The sequence below is a fragment of the Drosophila elegans genome, unplaced genomic scaffold, assembly GCF_018152505.1.
Source record: "Drosophila elegans isolate 14027-0461.03 unplaced genomic scaffold, ASM1815250v1 contig_476, whole genome shotgun sequence".
NCBI classification, from domain to species: domain Eukaryota; kingdom Metazoa; phylum Arthropoda; class Insecta; order Diptera; family Drosophilidae; genus Drosophila; species Drosophila elegans.
The window spans coordinates 12,341,585-12,358,641 of record NW_024545863.1 but is presented as its reverse complement, the minus strand read 5'-3'; the positions used below and the strand labels follow the sequence as shown (position 1 = coordinate 12,358,641).

The 17,057-nt window shown below is 43.2% G+C and overlaps 7 protein-coding genes across 7 annotated transcripts; 2 read left to right on the top strand and 5 right to left on the bottom strand.

Annotated features, from left to right (window-relative positions):
* Nucleotides 1–309: 309 nt before the first annotated feature.
* LOC108148291 (3-oxoacyl-[acyl-carrier-protein] synthase, mitochondrial) lies at nt 310–1,743 on the bottom strand. Its single transcript, XM_017275260.2, has one exon. It carries the CDS (start codon nt 1,707–1,709, stop codon nt 387–389), a length of 1,323 nt encoding a protein of 440 aa, XP_017130749.2. The 5' UTR covers nt 1,710–1,743; the 3' UTR covers nt 310–386.
* Nucleotides 1,744–2,011: 268 nt separating this feature from the next.
* Nucleotides 2,012–3,059, top strand: LOC108148292 (uncharacterized oxidoreductase TM_0325). Its single transcript, XM_017275262.2, has one exon. The coding sequence runs from the start codon at nt 2,071–2,073 to the stop codon at nt 2,839–2,841; it is 771 nt and encodes a 256-aa protein (XP_017130751.1). The 5' UTR covers nt 2,012–2,070; the 3' UTR covers nt 2,842–3,059.
* A 665-nt stretch (nt 3,060–3,724) lies between these two features.
* LOC108148227 (uncharacterized oxidoreductase TM_0325) lies at nt 3,725–4,707 on the top strand. Its single transcript, XM_017275144.2, has one exon. The coding sequence runs from the start codon at nt 3,808–3,810 to the stop codon at nt 4,591–4,593; it is 786 nt and encodes a 261-aa protein (XP_017130633.1). The 5' UTR covers nt 3,725–3,807; the 3' UTR covers nt 4,594–4,707.
* Nucleotides 4,708–5,455: 748 nt separating this feature from the next.
* Nucleotides 5,456–6,446, bottom strand: LOC108148377 (uncharacterized oxidoreductase TM_0325). Its single transcript, XM_017275402.2, has one exon. It carries the CDS (start codon nt 6,344–6,346, stop codon nt 5,573–5,575), a length of 774 nt encoding a protein of 257 aa, XP_017130891.1. The 5' UTR covers nt 6,347–6,446; the 3' UTR covers nt 5,456–5,572.
* Nucleotides 6,447–7,004: 558 nt separating this feature from the next.
* LOC108148376 (3-oxoacyl-[acyl-carrier-protein] reductase-like) lies at nt 7,005–7,947 on the bottom strand. Its single transcript, XM_017275401.2, has one exon. It carries the CDS (start codon nt 7,889–7,891, stop codon nt 7,118–7,120), a length of 774 nt encoding a protein of 257 aa, XP_017130890.1. The 5' UTR covers nt 7,892–7,947; the 3' UTR covers nt 7,005–7,117.
* Nucleotides 7,948–8,534: 587 nt separating this feature from the next.
* On the bottom strand, nt 8,535–12,509 carry LOC108148188 (trichohyalin). The gene is made up of 2 exons (XM_017275093.2): nt 12,361–12,509; nt 8,535–11,983 (listed from the first exon to the last, which is right to left on the bottom strand). The coding sequence occupies exons 1-2, from the start codon at nt 12,445–12,447 to the stop codon at nt 8,555–8,557; spliced, it is 3,516 nt and encodes a 1,171-aa protein (XP_017130582.1). The 5' UTR covers nt 12,448–12,509; the 3' UTR covers nt 8,535–8,554.
* A 2,929-nt stretch (nt 12,510–15,438) lies between these two features.
* On the bottom strand, nt 15,439–16,951 carry LOC108148408 (60S ribosomal protein L13a). The gene is made up of 3 exons (XM_017275444.2): nt 16,868–16,951; nt 16,256–16,496; nt 15,439–15,882 (listed from the first exon to the last, which is right to left on the bottom strand). The coding sequence occupies exons 1-3, from the start codon at nt 16,886–16,888 to the stop codon at nt 15,527–15,529; spliced, it is 618 nt and encodes a 205-aa protein (XP_017130933.1). The 5' UTR covers nt 16,889–16,951; the 3' UTR covers nt 15,439–15,526.
* Nucleotides 16,952–17,057: the final 106 nt, after the last annotated feature.

The following is a 17,057-nucleotide window of genomic DNA, read 5'->3' as shown; positions in this document are numbered from 1 at the left end:
TTATTTTCACAAAACATCCAAACTTTAAACATAATCTACCAAAAGTCGGCGACTTCAAGCAGCGAAAACAGCAATAACAAACAGAGAGACAAGCAACAGAAGCAAATCAAACAGAGCTATATACATAATTATATACCTATATATATATATTATATACAGATATACAATATAACAGTACATACATTGCGCATTGGAACATACACAGTACGCATAAACATTTTTACAGAGCAAGAAACTGACGAAAACGACGACGACGGGCGAGACAAGCAACCGAAAAAAGTTTTCCAAATAAAGTTTTAAAACTAAACATTTTTCCTAAAAATATGCAAACATTTGACAATTTTATTTACGACGGTCTTTACAAAATAGTTAACAATTCTTAGCTCCTATTCCGCGTAGCTGGCAATGCAGAGGGAGGCATTGGTTCCTCCAAAACCAAAGGAATTCTTGAGGGCAATGCGACGTTTTTGATCTGGTGACCATTCGGTTGCTTCTCTGACCACATTGACGTCCACATCCAGTTGCTCTATGTTGATGGATGGCGGCAGCTTGTTCTCCGCACAGGCGAGCACCACAAAAAGGGCTTCCAGATTGCCGGAGGAGCCCAGCAGGTGTCCATGGGCTCCCTTTGTGGAGGACACCCTCACCTGAGGCGTGTGGTCGCCAAACACCCGTCCTATGGCGTGCGATTCGATGCGATCCCCAGTGGGCGTGGAGGTCGCGTGAGCATTCACATAGGTGATGTTATCGGGAGCAATCCCAGCATCCCGAATTGCCCGCTTCATAGCCAATGTTGCCCCTGTCCCGTCCTCGCTTGGCGAGGTTATGTGATAGGCATCGCCGGACAATCCGTAGCCCAGAATCTCGGCCAGGATGGGAGCTCCTCGGGCGCGAGCATGCTCCAGTTCCTCCAGCAGAAGGACAGCTGCTCCCTCCCCCATCACAAAGCCATCCCGGGACTTGTCGAAGGGTCTGGAGGCCACCGCCGGATTGTCGTTGAACGCAGTGCTCAGAGCCCGTAACCGGCAAAATCCGGCAATGGAGAGGGGATCTATGCAGGCTTCGCCACTTCCCGCCAGCATCACATCCGCATCACCGTTGCGGATAAACCGCATTGCATCGCCCAGCGCATGGGCTCCCGTGGCGCAGGCTGTGGACACCGAGTGGTTGGGTCCTCTCAAACCGTGCCGCATGCTGATGTGGCCACACGCCATGCTGGGCAGGAGTCTGGGCACAAAGAAGGGGCTAACTCTATTGTAGCCGCGCTGCAACTGGTTCCAGGCTCCATAGACCTCCGTCAGGTCGAACATGCCCATGCCCACACAGACGCCAAAGCGCTCCCGCTGCTCCTCGCTCAGATCCTTGGGGTTCAGCTTGCCGGCGGCCAGGGCCTCCTCCGCCGCCAGAACAGCCAACTGGGTGGCTGGGCTCATCAGCTTGATGTCCGACTTGGTCAGGTGTTGGTCCAACTGCAGGTTATCTCTTGAAATTTGGGCCGCCACCTGGCAGGGCAGTCCCTTGAACTCCGGTCCCAGCCGGGAGATCGCCGACTCACCGGCCAGGATGCGTCGCCAGGAATCCGCGCCATTGTTGGCCAGCGGAGTGACCGCTCCACTTCCCGTGACCACCACTCGCCGGCGGCCAGCTTGCGTGGATGAGTTCCGCACTTGGTGGTGGACCAATGGATTGCAAATCCTTAAGTAACGCATTTCGATGTTTACATGATCATTTTAGTGAGACCGTCCTCGACCGTTGAAATAATCCTAGTGGTTCCGATTGAAAAATACCAAAAAATACCAACATCTAATTAAGATTAATTATTTTTTTAAAAAATCTGTTTTAATACTATTTTTTAAATTGTAATATTTGTAAAAAATTAACAATTATTTCAAAACAAAATCATTTTTAAATATATGTATTTATCATTTTTCAATTACCTTAGAAAAATTTTAAATTATCAGGTTATCAGTTAAACTTTTTTTTACAACAAAAATTGTATGGCTGGAATACCCCTAATAAAATCAGCAAGATGCGCCCAGGGCTTGAGATCCCCTTACATAATTTTGCACCATGAATTTCGCCGGTAAAGTTGTTCTAATTACGGGAGCGAGCTCCGGAATCGGCGCTGCCACCGCCGTTAAATTCGCCAAGTATGGAGCTTGCCTGGCGCTGAACGGACGCAATGTGGAGAATCTTAAGAAGGTGGCCGATGAGTGCAGCAAAGTGGGACAATCGCAGCCAGCTCTGATGGTTGGCGACATCGCCAAGGAGGCGGACACCCAGAGGATCTGGACAGAGACACTGGAGAAGTATGGCAGGCTGGACGTGCTGGTCAACAATGCCGGAATCCTCGAGACGGGCACCATCGAGAACACCAGTCTGGAGCAATATGATCGGGTGATGAACACCAACCTGCGGGCGATCTATCACCTGACCATGCTGGCCACTCCAGAGCTGGTGAAGACCAAGGGCAACATCGTGAACGTGTCCAGTGTCAATGGCATACGATCCTTTCCCGGCGTCCTAGCCTACAACATATCCAAAATGGGCGTGGACCAGCTGACCCGCTGCGTGGCCTTGGAGCTGGCCTCCAAGGGTGTGCGGGTCAACTGTGTGAACCCCGGCGTGACGGTGACCAACCTGCATTCCCGCGGCGGCATGGATCCGGAGACGTACGAGAAGTTCCTGGAGCACTCGAAGTCCACCCATGCCCTAGGTCGTCCCGGGGATGTCAGCGAGGTGGCTGCGGCCATTGCCTTCCTGGCCAGCGATGAGGCCAGCTTCAGCACTGGCGTCAGCCTGCCCGTCGATGGAGGTCGCCATGCCATGTGCCCACGTTAAATCCGTTGGATTTGGGCTATTAGACACCCTTGCATGGTCTTTTCCATGTGTAAATGCATTTATAACGCAGCTTTACTTGTTATTCTCAATTTCTTATTGTTCTGTTGTACATCAAACTGATTACCGTCGATCTTAACATCTCTGTTCAAGACTACCGCTCAAATAGCTTTAATAAAAAGTAATATTTTTTAACGCAATAAAATTGCATAGCACTCATACGTTGTATTGTAATGGTTTGCGTATAACTTATAAGAATTTAATAATTAATAAGAAAAAGGAATGCTAAAATTCATTAAGAATTTCTGTGAGCTTAGTATTGTTTCATCCTTATATCCTTATATATATATATATATATATATATATTTCCAAAAACTGTCATGCTCAATTTAATTCAAAATAAGTTTTCTATATTTAATCGTACACTATACTTTTTTAGTTTTTTTCGTTGTTTTAATCTAACAGTAGTCTAACAAATTATAGAGAAGAAAATTATACCAAAACTTTTCCTACAAACTTCTTTGAACAACATTTCTATAGGAAATGACAAGTCCCATTTATTCGCTTGTAACTCTATTTAAAAAAATATTAAAATTGTTTGGAAAAAATTATTTAAAAGTTAAATTTTTAAACTACAAAAACAAAAAAAATAAAAATCATAATTTTTTAAACTTTGAGGTGCAAGAAAAATTATTATTCAAATTTAAATAATGACATCAAACAACATAAAATAGTAACAATCAAAACTTTTTAAACTTTGAGGTCCAAAGAAAATTATTGTGGTTTAATTCGGAATCTGCACAGAAAAATAAACTTTTATTATTGTTTAAAAGTAGGGAACAAATAAATCAAAAATTACGAACATATTTTTTTTAACTTAGGCAACCAATTCTCAGTTAACAATGATCAAGTTGTATTTTCCCGTAAAGTCATTTTCTTAGCTAAAATTTTTGGCCACAACTCGGTTCGATGGGCAGCAAGGGCAAGGCGAGTCTAGACTTCTCCGGCAAGGTGGTGCTGATCACGGGCGCAGCCTGCGGGATCGGGGCCGCCACGGCGGAAATGTTCTCCAAGCTGGGGGCGTGTCTGTCGTTGGTGGACCGGGAGGAGGAGGGCCTTCTCTGCCTGATGAAGAGATGCATGGAGACGGGAAATGAGCCGTACGGCATAGCCGGAGATCTGCTCAAGCCGGCGGAGATCGAGTGCATTGCGAGGAAGACTACGGAGCGCTTCGACGGCAAACTGGACGTACTGGTGAATGGGGCGGGCGTCTGGTCCACGGGCACACTGCAGGGCACGGAACTGGCCGCCTTCACGCACTTCATGGAGGCCAACGTGCGGTCGGGGTTCTACCTGACCAAGTTGTTGCTCCCCCAGCTGCTCCAGAGCAGGGGCAACATCGTGAACGTGTCCAGTGTCTGTGGACTGCGCGCCTTTCCCAACCAAGTGGCCTACAACATGAGCAAGGCGGCCGTGGATCAGTTCACCCGATCCCTGGCTCTGGACCTGGGACCCCACGGAGTACGGGTGAACGCAGTCAATCCGGGGCTAATACGCACTAATCTGCATAAGGCCGGCGGCATGGACGATCAGAGCTATGCGGAATTTCTGGAGCTCTCAAAGAAAACTCATGCCCTGGGCAGGATTGGGGAGCCAACGGAGGTGGCGTCCGCCATTTGTTTCCTGGCCAGTGAACTGGCCAGCTTTGTGACCGGCGTTACTCTTCCCGTGGATGGCGGCAAACAGGTTATGTGACCCCTTTAATACCTGCCAAGGAGTCCTGTTCACGCGAAAAAGGTCCTTGTCATTTGTTGCCCGCCTTATAAAATCATAACCATAAAAATGCAAAATTCTTAGTTTAAAAGTAAATTAGAGTTCTACAGAATTATTATTAATGGTCTGGTTTGTTTGCAATCATAAATTTTAATAAAATAAAATATATTTCTCTGTCTAATTTCAGGAAAAAAATTGTTTTCTTTTTTGTTAAGTAGAAACATGTTGCGTCCGAAATTGTACCGTTTGAAATATAAATTCCTTTAAAAAAAAACTTCTGAATATTTTTTAATAAATCTTGCTTAGATGAATTTAAGCACCTTCTAAGTATACTGTAAAAAAATAAGGTTCCTAAACTCCATCCAGATTCGCAGAGCTTTGTGATTTTATCGTGTTTTTTGTTAATTGCTGTTCCATTTTTGGCGTGTCTGAAATTCACGAATTTTTTTTATTCTAAGAAGTTTCTAAATATTTTTAGCTAAGTTTTTTACTATTGGTAAAGATGATTAGGAGCTATCCTAGACAAACATTAAAAAAAATAAAAAACCTACTTTTTCACTCTTATTTGGAAAGTTAAGGTTGTCAGCACGTCGCGCCCGAAACCCTCAAATTGCCCAAATACAACAATACAGTTTTAAATTTATGGGAGTTGTCTCACTCAAAAAAGTGCGTTAACGCCCAAGACTTAAGTGACCTAACACGCTTTGTCTAAATCTATATTATTTTTTAGAAGATGCGCAATGATGTCAAAGTTTCCCTAACGACACTTAATGTCAGTTAAAATATATTTTTTAACAACGCGCTCTAATTTACTATGCACTTACATAATTATCATTGTTTGATATTGTATTGTATTTTGTTTTTTATTAGTCTTAGCATCCAAAACTTGAGGGCACATAAATGTGTTGTGGTGAATAACATTACAGAAATAAGCAACAAGATGGGACTGGCCCCCCCGTTCTCATCTTGGACACATGGCATGCCGTCCTCCATCGACGGGCAGGCTGATTCCGGTGCTGAAGCTGGCCTCATCGCTGGCCAGGAAGGCAATGGCCGCAGCCACCTCCTTGACTTCTCCGGGACGACCCAGAGCGTGGGTATTTTTGGCGTGCTCCAGGAACTTGGCGTACGCCTCCTCGTTCAGTCCACCGCGTCGCTGCAGCTCGGTGATGATCACGCCGGGATTCACGGAGTTCACACGGACACCCTTGGGGGCCAGTTCCAACGCCACACACCTGGTGAACTGATCCACAGCCGCCTTGGAGACATTGTAGGCCAGGACGCCGGGAAAAGAGCGGATGCCGTTGACGCTGGACACGTTGACAATGTTTCCCTTCGTCTTGACCAATTCCGGCGTCGCCAGCATGGTCAGCTGGTAGAGCGCCCGCACATTGGTGTTCATCAGGCGATCGAACTGCTCCAAACTAGTGTTCTCGATGGAGCCCAGCTCCAGAATGCCGGCATTGTTCACCAGCACGTCGATGCGTCCGTACTTGTCCAACGTGGCGGATACGATACTTTGGACATCCGACTCGCTGTTCATGTCCGCCGCCACCTGGAGGGCAGATGCTCCTCCAGCTGCCACTATCTGTTCGGCAGTTTCCTTCAGCTTATCCACATTCCTACCCACGATGACCAGGAGTCCGCCGAGGCTGGCCAGGTGCACGGCTGTGCTTGCTCCGATTCCCGAACTGGCTCCGGTCACGATGATAACTTTATCCTTGAAACTGGGCATGTTGAGGCGATCGGCTTGAAAGTGGTAATGACTAGATCTGGCTACGCAAACAAATAATGGTAAGTGACATTGAAGAAGTCAACCACTTTTCGGCGGTACAAGTCGATTATACTATCGATAAAGTGGAACTTTTAAAGCTATTTCTAGCGGTTGTGAAATTCAAAGTTCCTGAAGTCGTGCTTTTTGGTGTTAATTAATTTGGATTTTTTTATGATATCTTGCCGTTGATTCTATTTTTACATACATACAAACATATCTATACCAATCTATGAGTAGTTAGCGTTATTTATTATCTCTTATAATTAAAAAGATAAAAGTTTTTTGAAATAAAACAGTTTCAAACATTTTTGAGATCAAATATTCCATTTCATTCATTTCTATTTAAAAGGTCTTCAAAATTAGTCGTGATATACAAGAATGTTTCTTTTTTTGCAATCATTAAAGTATTTTTCTAATAAAATTAAATTAAATTAAAGTATAATCTCAAACAAAGTCAAACATAAAAAAACATGCATTAAATTAGTTAAATACAATCGTATAACTGCGATTTCTCCATCTTATCATTCTGAACTCAAATACATATATCCTAAAATATCCTGAATTTAAATATTTCCTAAAATTAAAGTAGGATCATCCCAAAGTCAAACTTACAGATGCATATTTTAAATATTGAGTTTTATTTAACTGAAACGCTTTAAATTAATCAGATTGTTAAATGCCATCGGGTAACTGCAATTTCTTGATCTCCATCAGCACCTTATCATCCTGGATTTATCTCGGGCACATGGCATGGCGACCTCCGTCCACCGGCAGACTGATGCCAGTGCTAAAGCTGGCAGCATCGCTGGCCAGGAAGGCAATGGCCGCGGCCACCTCCTTGACATCACCGGGACGACCAAGGGCGTGGGTGACCTTGCAGTGCTCCAGGAACTTGGCGTACGTCTCCTCGTCCATGCCGCCACGCTTGTGGATATCGGTTACAATCACGCCCGGATTGACGGCATTAACACGGACCCCTTTGGGGGCCAGTTCCAAGGCCACGCAGGCCGTGAACTGATCCACGGCCGCCTTGGACACATTGTAGGCCAGGACACCGGGGAAGGCACGCAGCCCACAGACGCTGGACACGTTCACGATGTTGCCCTTGGTCTTGACCAGCTCCGGAGTGGCCAGCATGGTGAGTTGGTACAGAGACCGCACATTGGTGTTCATCAGGCGATCGAACTGCTCCAGACTGGTGTTCTCGATGGATCCGGTCTCCAGGATGCCCGCATTGTTGACCAGCACATCGATGCGTCCGTACTTGGCCAATGTGGCCTCCACAATCTGCTGCACCTCCGTCTCCTTGGTCATGTCCGCCTGCAGTTCCAGGGCAGGAGCTCCTCCGGCTGCCACAATATTGTCGGCCGTCTCCTTTAGCTTCTCCACGTTGCGACCCACGATGACCAGGAGTCCTCCGAGGCTGGCCAAGTGGACAGCAGCGCCTGCTCCAATGCCAGAGCTGGCGCCGGTGACAATAATAACCTTGTCCTTGAAGGTTGACATCGTGGAAAATTCTGAAAACGGTAAGCCACTAGAACCGATAGGCTGATCGACGGTCGAACAGCTGATGAACAAAAGCTCTTCCTGATCAGCTGTTCCGAAAAAGCTTTATGAAAAGTTCTGTCAATCTAACATACACTTAAAAAATATATCAATTACTTTGCTCTTAAATGCAGTTATTTTTGTTTCAAAATTTTAGCTGCAAATAATATTTGCAAAATGAAATCGACAAACATCCCGTTACTCGTAGAGTTAAGGAGTATATCGTATTTGTTGAAACGTATGTAACAAGTAGAAGGAAACGTTTCCGACCGTATTGGCCGAGAAATCAAAACCATTATTTTAAAAGAAGGCATAAATTTAAATTTTCCGGATACTCGAAAATTCGAGGGGGCACGTTATTTTTAAAAGTTACGTTACGTTACAATAACGTTTCTTCTAATTTTATTTGAACAGAAAAAGGAACAGTTTTTTCTTAAGTATTATTAACGTTTTTCAACTGTTTTCCTGCGTTTTTAATTTTAATGACATATTCGGAATAATCCAATTTGTTGATTCCTAAAAACTTTAAATGGACTCATAAACAACATTTAATAAGAATTTTAATTTCCTTAATAAACAATGCTTAAAATGCAACAAATTGGGTAATCTCTGTAACAATTGTATTTATTGAACTGCAAACCTCCGCTCCTTCCATTCGCTATATAGTCCCTCAATGGTCTGTTTGGCCATGCATGGCAGTCTGTCACGCATGTCGCAATAGTCGTGAAAGACTTCCCTCAGTCCGAGCAGCGAGTTCCTGGCCAGCCGCCTCCAATGGTGCAGCAACTCTTCCTCGGACTCCCGACACATTTTGGCCAGGTATAACCTTTGTGTGCGCCGCTGTTGGTCCACCAAGTGATCCATTTTCCGTCGCAGTTCTTTGCCACCTTGTCGTGCAAAGACGCGATTGGAAATCTTTTTAAGATGCGCCTCCAGCTCATTGTCCAACACGACCATTTTTTCAACGAGATGGGGCAGATTGGATGGAAACTGAGGTGCCATTAGAGTTTGAAAGACAGGCCTAGGAAGCTTCATCTTGCTTTCGGTCTCCTGTAGATATATCTGCTCGGGTAATTCATTTCCAGAAGTTTCAAACTCTTCTTCGCAACTGGCATATGCATCATCCAACTGGAAAAGGCCGATTACACGCCAAGCAGCCTGCATAGCTGCTTTCTGGGAATGTTGGCTTGTAGCACTGGCTTGGCCCTCCAACAACTTTCGCTGCAAAAGGCAGATTTCACCAGATAAAGTTTCTTGATGGTACTCAGATGTCCGAGCTTCTTTTAGAAGATGGCCAAATACCCGCTGATTCTGTTGCACCTGGTCATCCTTCTGTTTAAATGTACCTTTTCTTATCTTTGGATAACGCTTTTTCCCAGTTTGCGTGCAGTATGTCAAGCCAAGTTTGTTCGATTTGCCTCCACCACTTTCTCGCTCCTCAGGTTCTTCCTCGTCAGTGGAAAGTGAATTCGGTCTAAGCGTTTTGCGCCACTTGGCCACCCGTTTGCGAACATAAGAGTTATAGGCTTTCTGCTGCTCGCTGTTTCCATATGGCGTTGGTTGAATGTTTTGTTCTTCAACCGTATAGATCTTATTGCGCGGACAACACGTGTCCACGAGGGAGTAGCGAGGACCCTTGTCCGGATTGTTTTCGCTGCTGGAGGAGCTTTCGCGATTGCGTCTTTGGCTTGCAAGATTCTTGTCTTCGGATTCTTCTTCACTGCCAATGAAACGAGACCATCGTTCGCTGCGAGTCTTTGATGCTCCAGGCTGAAAGTACTCGTGGCTGGAACTGGCCTTTTCTCCGGATTTCGGGCAGCGCTTCAATAGATGTGACCATTTATCGTCGACTACTTTCTCAGCAACCGGGTTGTTTTCGATTTTCCTTTCCTGAACTGCAATTGATGACTTTCTTTGGCAACGGCTGCCCGAAGGGTTCTGTTCTGCCAGTTGTCCCGCTTCCAAGCGCAACTCCCCGAGCACCTGCCGCCACTCCAGGACCTGGTCCTTAAGTCTGTTGTTTTTTTCCATAAGCATACTTGACCAAACTCTGACATTCTGGTCACCTTTTGGCTCAGGTTCACCTTGCTGACAACACGACTGGACCTTTGTTAGGAAGTCATTGCTTTCTCCGCGTGGGATCTTCTTGCTAGATGAACGCTGTATGGGATTTACGTCTCCTGGAGGTGATTCCATATTCTGTGGCTGGGTTTTTGTCTTTCCCTCACTTGCAATGATCCTCGTGTCCTGTGTCGGTATACTGTCCTCTCTTATTTGGGCTTCTTCGGTAGCCTGATCTTCACAATTCTGGCTTTTGATCGCCGTTTCCACTTCTATTGTTACCAGATCTTGTGATTTTTTTAGCCTTGTTTTCTCCAAATGATTTTGCAGCAACTCATCCTTTTTGTGACTTTCCAATAGCTTTTCGAATTGCTCCTTGAGATTATTTGCGAACTCTCTTTTCTCACATTCCAGTTGAATTACTTGTTCTCTTCTCTCTCTCATTTGCCGAAGCCTTTCATCCCTCTCTTTCTCTTTTTGGTCTAGCTTTTCACTTTGGTGACTGAGATGATCGTTGACCTCTTTCAATCGATCAAGTCCCTCCACTGATTGCTTATTAGCTTTATCTTCCGTATTTACAGTCTCCTCAATTTTCCTTTCACATTCTACAACACTCTTCAGCCGTTCTTCTCGCTCTTCTGTTTCCCTCTTCTCTTGTAGCTCTTGCATTTGAACCCACCTTGTTAGAATCTGTTCCCTCTTTAGGTCTTCCTCTCTGGCTTTTCTATCCAACTCATCCCTTTCGCTCTTGCTTCGCTTAAGCTTCTCCAAAAGCCTTTTTTCTCTTAGAAGTTCCTCTTCTTCAGCGAGTCTTTCGCACTCATCTTTCTCTCTTTTTTCAAGTTCTTTTGAGTTTTGAGAAATTCTCTTTATTACCTCATTGTACCTTTTTTCTCGGTCTTGCACCTCATTGAGTTTCATCTTGAGCTCCTTAATCTCTCTTTCTTGTCTTTGCATTGCCTTTCCTTTTAAGTCTTCCATTTGCACTATTTCGCTTTTAAGTTGTTCAAACATTTCCTTTTTCTGGTGTCCTTGTGTCCTCTCTTTTTTTTGTTTCTTCCTCGCTTCTTCTTCGGTTGTTTCCTTTAGATTTGTCATCTCAGCATCCCCGAACTGCGTGCGTGACACCTCCACATCCCGCATCCTGAGTTGCCGATCCCGCTTGGCCCTGGCCTTTTCTCGATGAAATTCCTTGAGCTTCTCATAGGCCAACACTTTTTGTCTTACGTTCTCCGCCCGTAGGTGCAATTGCTGCTCGCGTCTTGCACTCTGGGATGGGTCTGATTCGGCTGGCACCGTCATGGCGGTAAGGGACATGTGCCTGAGGTTCTGCTTGGGGTCCTGTCTGGAGGCCTGCTGGAGGACAATTCCAACTTCCTCCACCAACTCTACATTCTGCGATGAAGGTGTGGAAGGACGTCTCCGTGCTCGCGAACACTGATCCTGCAGTCGCTGTTCCTCGCGCTTTTTAAAAAGGAGATAGCGCTCGTAGTCGCGTCGCTCCTTGACCTTCTGTTGCTGCTCGCGCAACCGCCGATCGCGCTGTTGACGTGCCTTTTCCAGACGCTGACGGTCCAGCTGCTGCTGCTTGGCCAGCAGAGTGCGTTGCCTATCCCGCTCCTGCTCCCTGAGCTGCCGCTCGACACGCTCCCTCTCCCGTCGCAGCAGAATCTGCCGCTGCTTACGCTCGCGCTCGCAAAGATCGCGTTCAGCCCGAGCAGAGAGCCCTGGAACATTCACCTGAACGCCAACGGTTTTGGCACGCTTTTTATTCGGCTTGACCCTTATGGGCGGTTGTTCCCGCTTGGGACACTCTTCGGCTGAGAACTCGAGGTTCCACATCTCCTGCTCATCACGCATGTACTGGTCTTCCAGATGATCCAAGTGCTGCACCCTCTTTCGCCACTCGAACGTAGACGAACTGCACCTCCTCCGGGCCAGGTTGTTACTTGATGGCATTGGGGCCAACAAATGGGGCGGACTAGAGCGGCGCTGTTAGGAGTTTGGTTTTAATTATTAATTGGTATTTTCTGTAACACCTTAATTTCGGAGGCCAATTATAGAGTACTTATTAACTGTATGACTTCTTCAGTCGCTTTTATTTTAAGAGCAATGGCGTAGTTTGCCCCTAAAACAGAAATGTATAGACGGATATGAGTCGACAGGTGACTCCAGTGATTTGCATCTCCTTTCCTGCGTTACTAATATCTGATATCAAAAATGTAAAATCGTTTTTTAGAGAATCGTAAGAATTTTCGGTAAGTGTATCCATTAAGCTTTCGAACGGAGTGACTCGAAGCGGACAAAAACGATTTTCTACTCTCATTGGCACCAGCATAGTACACAGTCAGGATATGAATCTTCCTCACCTTTTGACGGCAACTACGCTCTAGGCGGTCAACCAAGAACCGCTTCTTATGACGGTTCATTCCATCTTTCTTGTTTATGTTTGCCATTGAAATGCAATCCTTAGTAAATTTTAATTTTTATATAATTTTTAGTTGCACGATTCGTCTGAAGCCAACTTGAATCAATGACGATTTAATAAAACTCATCCATCCACCCATACTGAGAGCTCCATTCCGGCTTACTTTGCTTTTCAAAACACAACAAACATTCAACAATTGTTATTCCTACAACGTTTTATTAAGCAAAACAATTTCTTAACAAAAAAAAAGGCATAACAAAAGCACCTTTGAGATAAAAAGACAAATGTTTAATTAATTTTGGAAATGCATTTATTTGTTTTTTGTTTATTCATATTTAAATATATTTTCAAACTAGATTTTCAAAGTTTTTTTTATATACATTCAGTCCAGTACAGCGAAATATTTTAGTTCCTTACTTATGTATATGTAACGTAGGGTTCATTTTTTTCGACACAGAGAAAATTCCGGCGTTCAGAAATTAAGAATTATAATTATTTTAAGAAAAGATACCTAAGCTGAGGATATGTGTACTTGAATTTTCAAAAGTAAATGTTCACTTAAACAGAATTTTTGGTCAAAATATAAAAATAATTATCGGAAAAAAAATCTTCGGTTAATTACTAAAAAATATATATTTAAGAAGTTTAAAGTTTGTACTTGTATGTACATGCAAGCACTCTGAAATGCCTTTTAAAATTTGGGTGTAACTTCGAAAATATTCACCGCATAGATATTATATTTTCAGTGTGTTTTCCTAATTATATGTAGATTAATAAAATATAATAAAAGAAAACATTTTGTAATAATTCTAACTGTGTATAACGCCTTAAAGCATTACAAGTTAACTCAAAGTGAGCATTTTTGGACTTGCATTTTTTTTAGTACAAAAATTCTCAGGTTGATAGACTTGATTATTATCCAATTTACTATGCCTTAAAAATAGATTTTAATAACTCCCTTAAAAAATTCATATTTTCAATCATATTGCAAGTATTATTTCAACAAATATAAAATATTCTTTATGTCACAATATGAATTTAGAATGAAATAGATGTAAAACAAAATAAGTTAATTTTTTTACAACATTTCATATTTTACATTTTCGAGATCTTAAACCTTTTTTTAGTTACCTCGAGGATCCTCCTTGGACCGCTACTGCTAATATATAAATAAATAAATTTCAAGCATGGTATCCTAATAGTAGTTTATCATGCTGATTTGTTTGCTAGTCAGAGTTTAAAGTTAACCCGTTTTTACAGCTAATAGTATCATCAACAGTCCAAGAATAATAACTGTCGCGGGTATCTTATAACAATACAAAAGCCTTTTGCGTTCCTTTAAAAGATATACTGTTAATATCGCCAGGGCAACGTCTTAGCATTACGATTGCCATTATATTCTTTCGAGAATTATAGTCGATTAGGCTTGCTTTCAGAAAACACTGATACTGCTTAAAAGTTTTCCAATGAAGATTTTCCTATAAATACAGAGGGGCTCATTGTAAGCATTACATTTATATTGTACATTTTGCAGAATGCGTTTCTTCTTGATCACAACTTTAGCTTTATTGGTAAGCTAGTCCGTGAACATATTATATTAAATATATTAAGCTAATAGCCATGAAATTTTATTTAATTTCAGAGTTATACCTGTGGAGCCCCCACGGATTTCGACAGTTCCACTTCCCGTGATGCGGACATGGTTACGCCAACTAATTTCAACGAAGATGATTCCAAACAGAGTGACCCTCTAGTCGACTTAAATAATCAACCATTGCCTTCGACTATCTCATTGCCCGAATCGGATAAAAAGAGTTTGTGCAAGTTTTTGCATTCTTTTCAGTTCATCAGAATGGAACTTTTAACCCTTATTTGGTCTGCCAACTTGCAATTCATTTCCGACGCAGAAAAATATTTCACAGAGGAGTTTAAAGATCATATGAACCAAACACGCAACGCAACTAGTGGACAAGAGAACTTTGGACTCGACCAAGCTCAGGCAAACCTAGTTTTACAAAACGAGACCGCATTCGAGGAGTATGCCAAAGAAAACGTCGTTCAAGCTAACATACTTAAAATGATGAACTCAATATACAAAGGATTTATAGTCATCAATAAGCATTTACAGGATGACGCCAACAAAATGAAAAGCAATCTGAGCAAGGAAACCGTGCAATCCGAACATGAATTCCTCGTTTTGTTTGAAAACATGAAAGCGCCAACGGAAACCTATCACACCGAAATAGGTGATCTTTTAAATAACGTTGAAATGAGGTACAATCATAGGTATCAATGTTCTTAATAACAAAACCGGAGATAATATAAGATAATAATCTCGTGAATTTATAACCAACACAATGTATTTCTACATACTAACCTTACATTATTTTTCAAATATTGTTTAAAATGTAATAATTATTAGCACGCAAAAAAAATTAATAAAATTTTTTTTTTTAATTACATTGAGTGTCAAAAGTAATTAAGATAGCCTAAATCGAAAAAAAAACGTTTTTTGTAGGTAAAAACGGACCAATTTATAGTTACAAAAAGTTAAAAATTCGATTCAAACTTAAGTACACGCTAAAAATATTTTTTAAACAAACCTTTCGGAAAACTGGAAAATAATTTCTCGGAAAGAAGTTAATTTGAACGATTTTGGCAAAACTAACGGTTAGCTTTAGTGGGAGCAACTAACATTGCCTGAAAAATATTAATGCGCCTAAAAGTATGCACCATTTGGTTGAGGTAAAATCGTATAATTGGTTTGAAGAGATATCTGAAATTGATTTCTTCAAATGTGATTGTTGGGCTTTTATGTCTTTAAAGCTAAGTTGTATTAAATTTTTCTACTCGAATATTAAGTTCAGAGCAATATCTTCATTTAGTTAGGCAACTTTGGCAAGCATCTAATGGATGTGAGAGTCCAATTTATTTGAATTTAATTGAAGTTGAAACCAAAGAATTGGTTCAATCCACATCCACTTTTATGTAAAAAAAACATCATACCCTCCAAGACGAATTTGTTTTTTAAACTAGATGTTGTTTTATTCTCTTTTAAAAAACTGCTACGCATCTGAACGTATGTAAGAATGCCCTTGTTGTTGTCCTTAAACCTCGTAGCCGTAGGATTTGATGATTTTGTTGAAGGGCTCGGCAGCCTTGGCGATGTTTTCACGCGCCTTGACCGTCAGCTTCTTCATCTCGCGGTTGTGCTTGAGGGTGACGCGGAGCTTGGCCTTGCGCTTGCGCTCCAGGCTCTTGATCACGTCCTGGTAGTGCCATCCGACCTCGTGGGACAGGCGACCGACCTGGCAGTACTTGCGGTCGGAGCGCAGGGTCAGCACTCGCATGGCGATGGGCACGACGACGCGGCGACGCTTGTCGTAGGGCGATGGGATGCCGTCGAAGACACGGAGACGGGCGAGAGCGGCCTGGCCACGCTTGGTCTTGTGTGGGATCATGCCTGGAACGAAGATGGAGGAACGTAAGTAAGAGTCGTACAATCTTAACACAAGGTTTAGTTAGCTAAGAGCATCAGTTGAGAGTTGGTTACACGGTTTCTCGTTCAAATAATGTAGGTAAGAATGTGATAATCATCATGTCAGTTGGACCACCTCGCAGCCAGTTTAATTATGCTTACCTAAAAGAGAGAGAAAATGAATTAGTGATGTACAGTGGCTATAAAGTCAGAACAGTAATAGTGACAGCAGCTTCACTCAGTTATGTTTTGTTTACATGACTTCTCATTCAAATAATGTAGGTAATAAGGTTTGAAAACATCATGGATCAGCGCTGGACTAAACTCCTCGTTGGATTGGGTGGGTGGGGATACGTACCTCGGACAGCCTTGTAGAAGATCCGGGAGGGGGCACGGAAGTGGAAGGGACCACGGGCCGGGTTCACGTTGCACCGCTTGCGCAGGTAGGCCAGGAACTTGATCTTGTTCCTGTAGAAGTGACCCGAGAGGTTCAGCTCCTCGCAGCGGACCACAGCGACCTTGCCGCCCTGCAACAGGTACTTTGCGACAACGGAGGCCAGGCGGCCCAGCAAGTGGCCGCGACCATCAATAACAACGGTCTGCAAATTTAAACAAAAATAAATTAAAATAAGAAAACATTTAGAGCATTTTGTGAGGTTAGGTTTGGCGGCCAGCGCATAAACAAATGTGTGTGGGCCAATATTTCTCAATATAACATTGATTTTTAGGTAGCGATAAATGCATTGGACGAGTTATTAGCTCCTGGCCAGTAGACCAGACCAATTTTTCACAGATGCTGCGTTTTTTGGCACGTGTAAGGCGCGACGCTTTTTTGACACTCAAAACAGCACTTTCGCCTGCCTGCTACGCACATTAAATCACTCGCACTGTTGTCCAACATTATGCTCCACGCTTTCCACACATTTGTTTGAGGCTCGGACCGTGTTAAAAGCGTTTTTTCGGCACTTACCCTGTTCGTTAAACCAGTCATGTTTAAGAACCGCACGGAAAGAAGGCGGAAGTGGCGTTGACAGTTCAAGCATCGCTGCGCAGGGTTGCTTAGAGAACCAGAACTAGTTCAGAGCGGAGTTGCCTACGTTGCCACATTTTGAATTTAGCTTGTACACACACCCAACAAAAGCTGCCACATTTTTCAAATA

Excerpts from the sequence above, each read along its gene's own strand:
- LOC108148291 (XM_017275260.2), bottom strand. The coding sequence starts at position 1,709 with ATGCGTTACTTAAGGATTTGCAATCCATTGGTCCACCACCAAGTGCGG.
- LOC108148292 (XM_017275262.2), top strand. The coding sequence starts at position 2,071 with ATGAATTTCGCCGGTAAAGTTGTTCTAATTACGGGAGCGAGCTCCGGA.
- LOC108148227 (XM_017275144.2), top strand. The coding sequence starts at position 3,808 with ATGGGCAGCAAGGGCAAGGCGAGTCTAGACTTCTCCGGCAAGGTGGTG.
- LOC108148377 (XM_017275402.2), bottom strand. The coding sequence starts at position 6,346 with ATGCCCAGTTTCAAGGATAAAGTTATCATCGTGACCGGAGCCAGTTCG.
- LOC108148376 (XM_017275401.2), bottom strand. The coding sequence starts at position 7,891 with ATGTCAACCTTCAAGGACAAGGTTATTATTGTCACCGGCGCCAGCTCT.
- LOC108148188 (XM_017275093.2), bottom strand. The coding sequence starts at position 12,447 with ATGGCAAACATAAACAAGAAAGATGGAATGAACCGTCATAAGAAGCGG. Across the intron at positions 11,984-12,360 it reads AGCGTAGTTGCCGTCAAAAG|CGCCGCTCTAGTCCGCCCCA; the intron begins GTGAGGAAGATT and ends AACTCCTAACAG.
- LOC108148408 (XM_017275444.2), bottom strand. The coding sequence starts at position 16,888 with ATGACTGGTTTAACGAACAGG. Across the intron at positions 16,497-16,867 it reads TGACTGGTTTAACGAACAGG|ACCGTTGTTATTGATGGTCG; the intron begins GTAAGTGCCGAA and ends TTAAATTTGCAG. Across the intron at positions 15,883-16,255 it reads CTTCTACAAGGCTGTCCGAG|GCATGATCCCACACAAGACC; the intron begins GTACGTATCCCC and ends TCTTCGTTCCAG.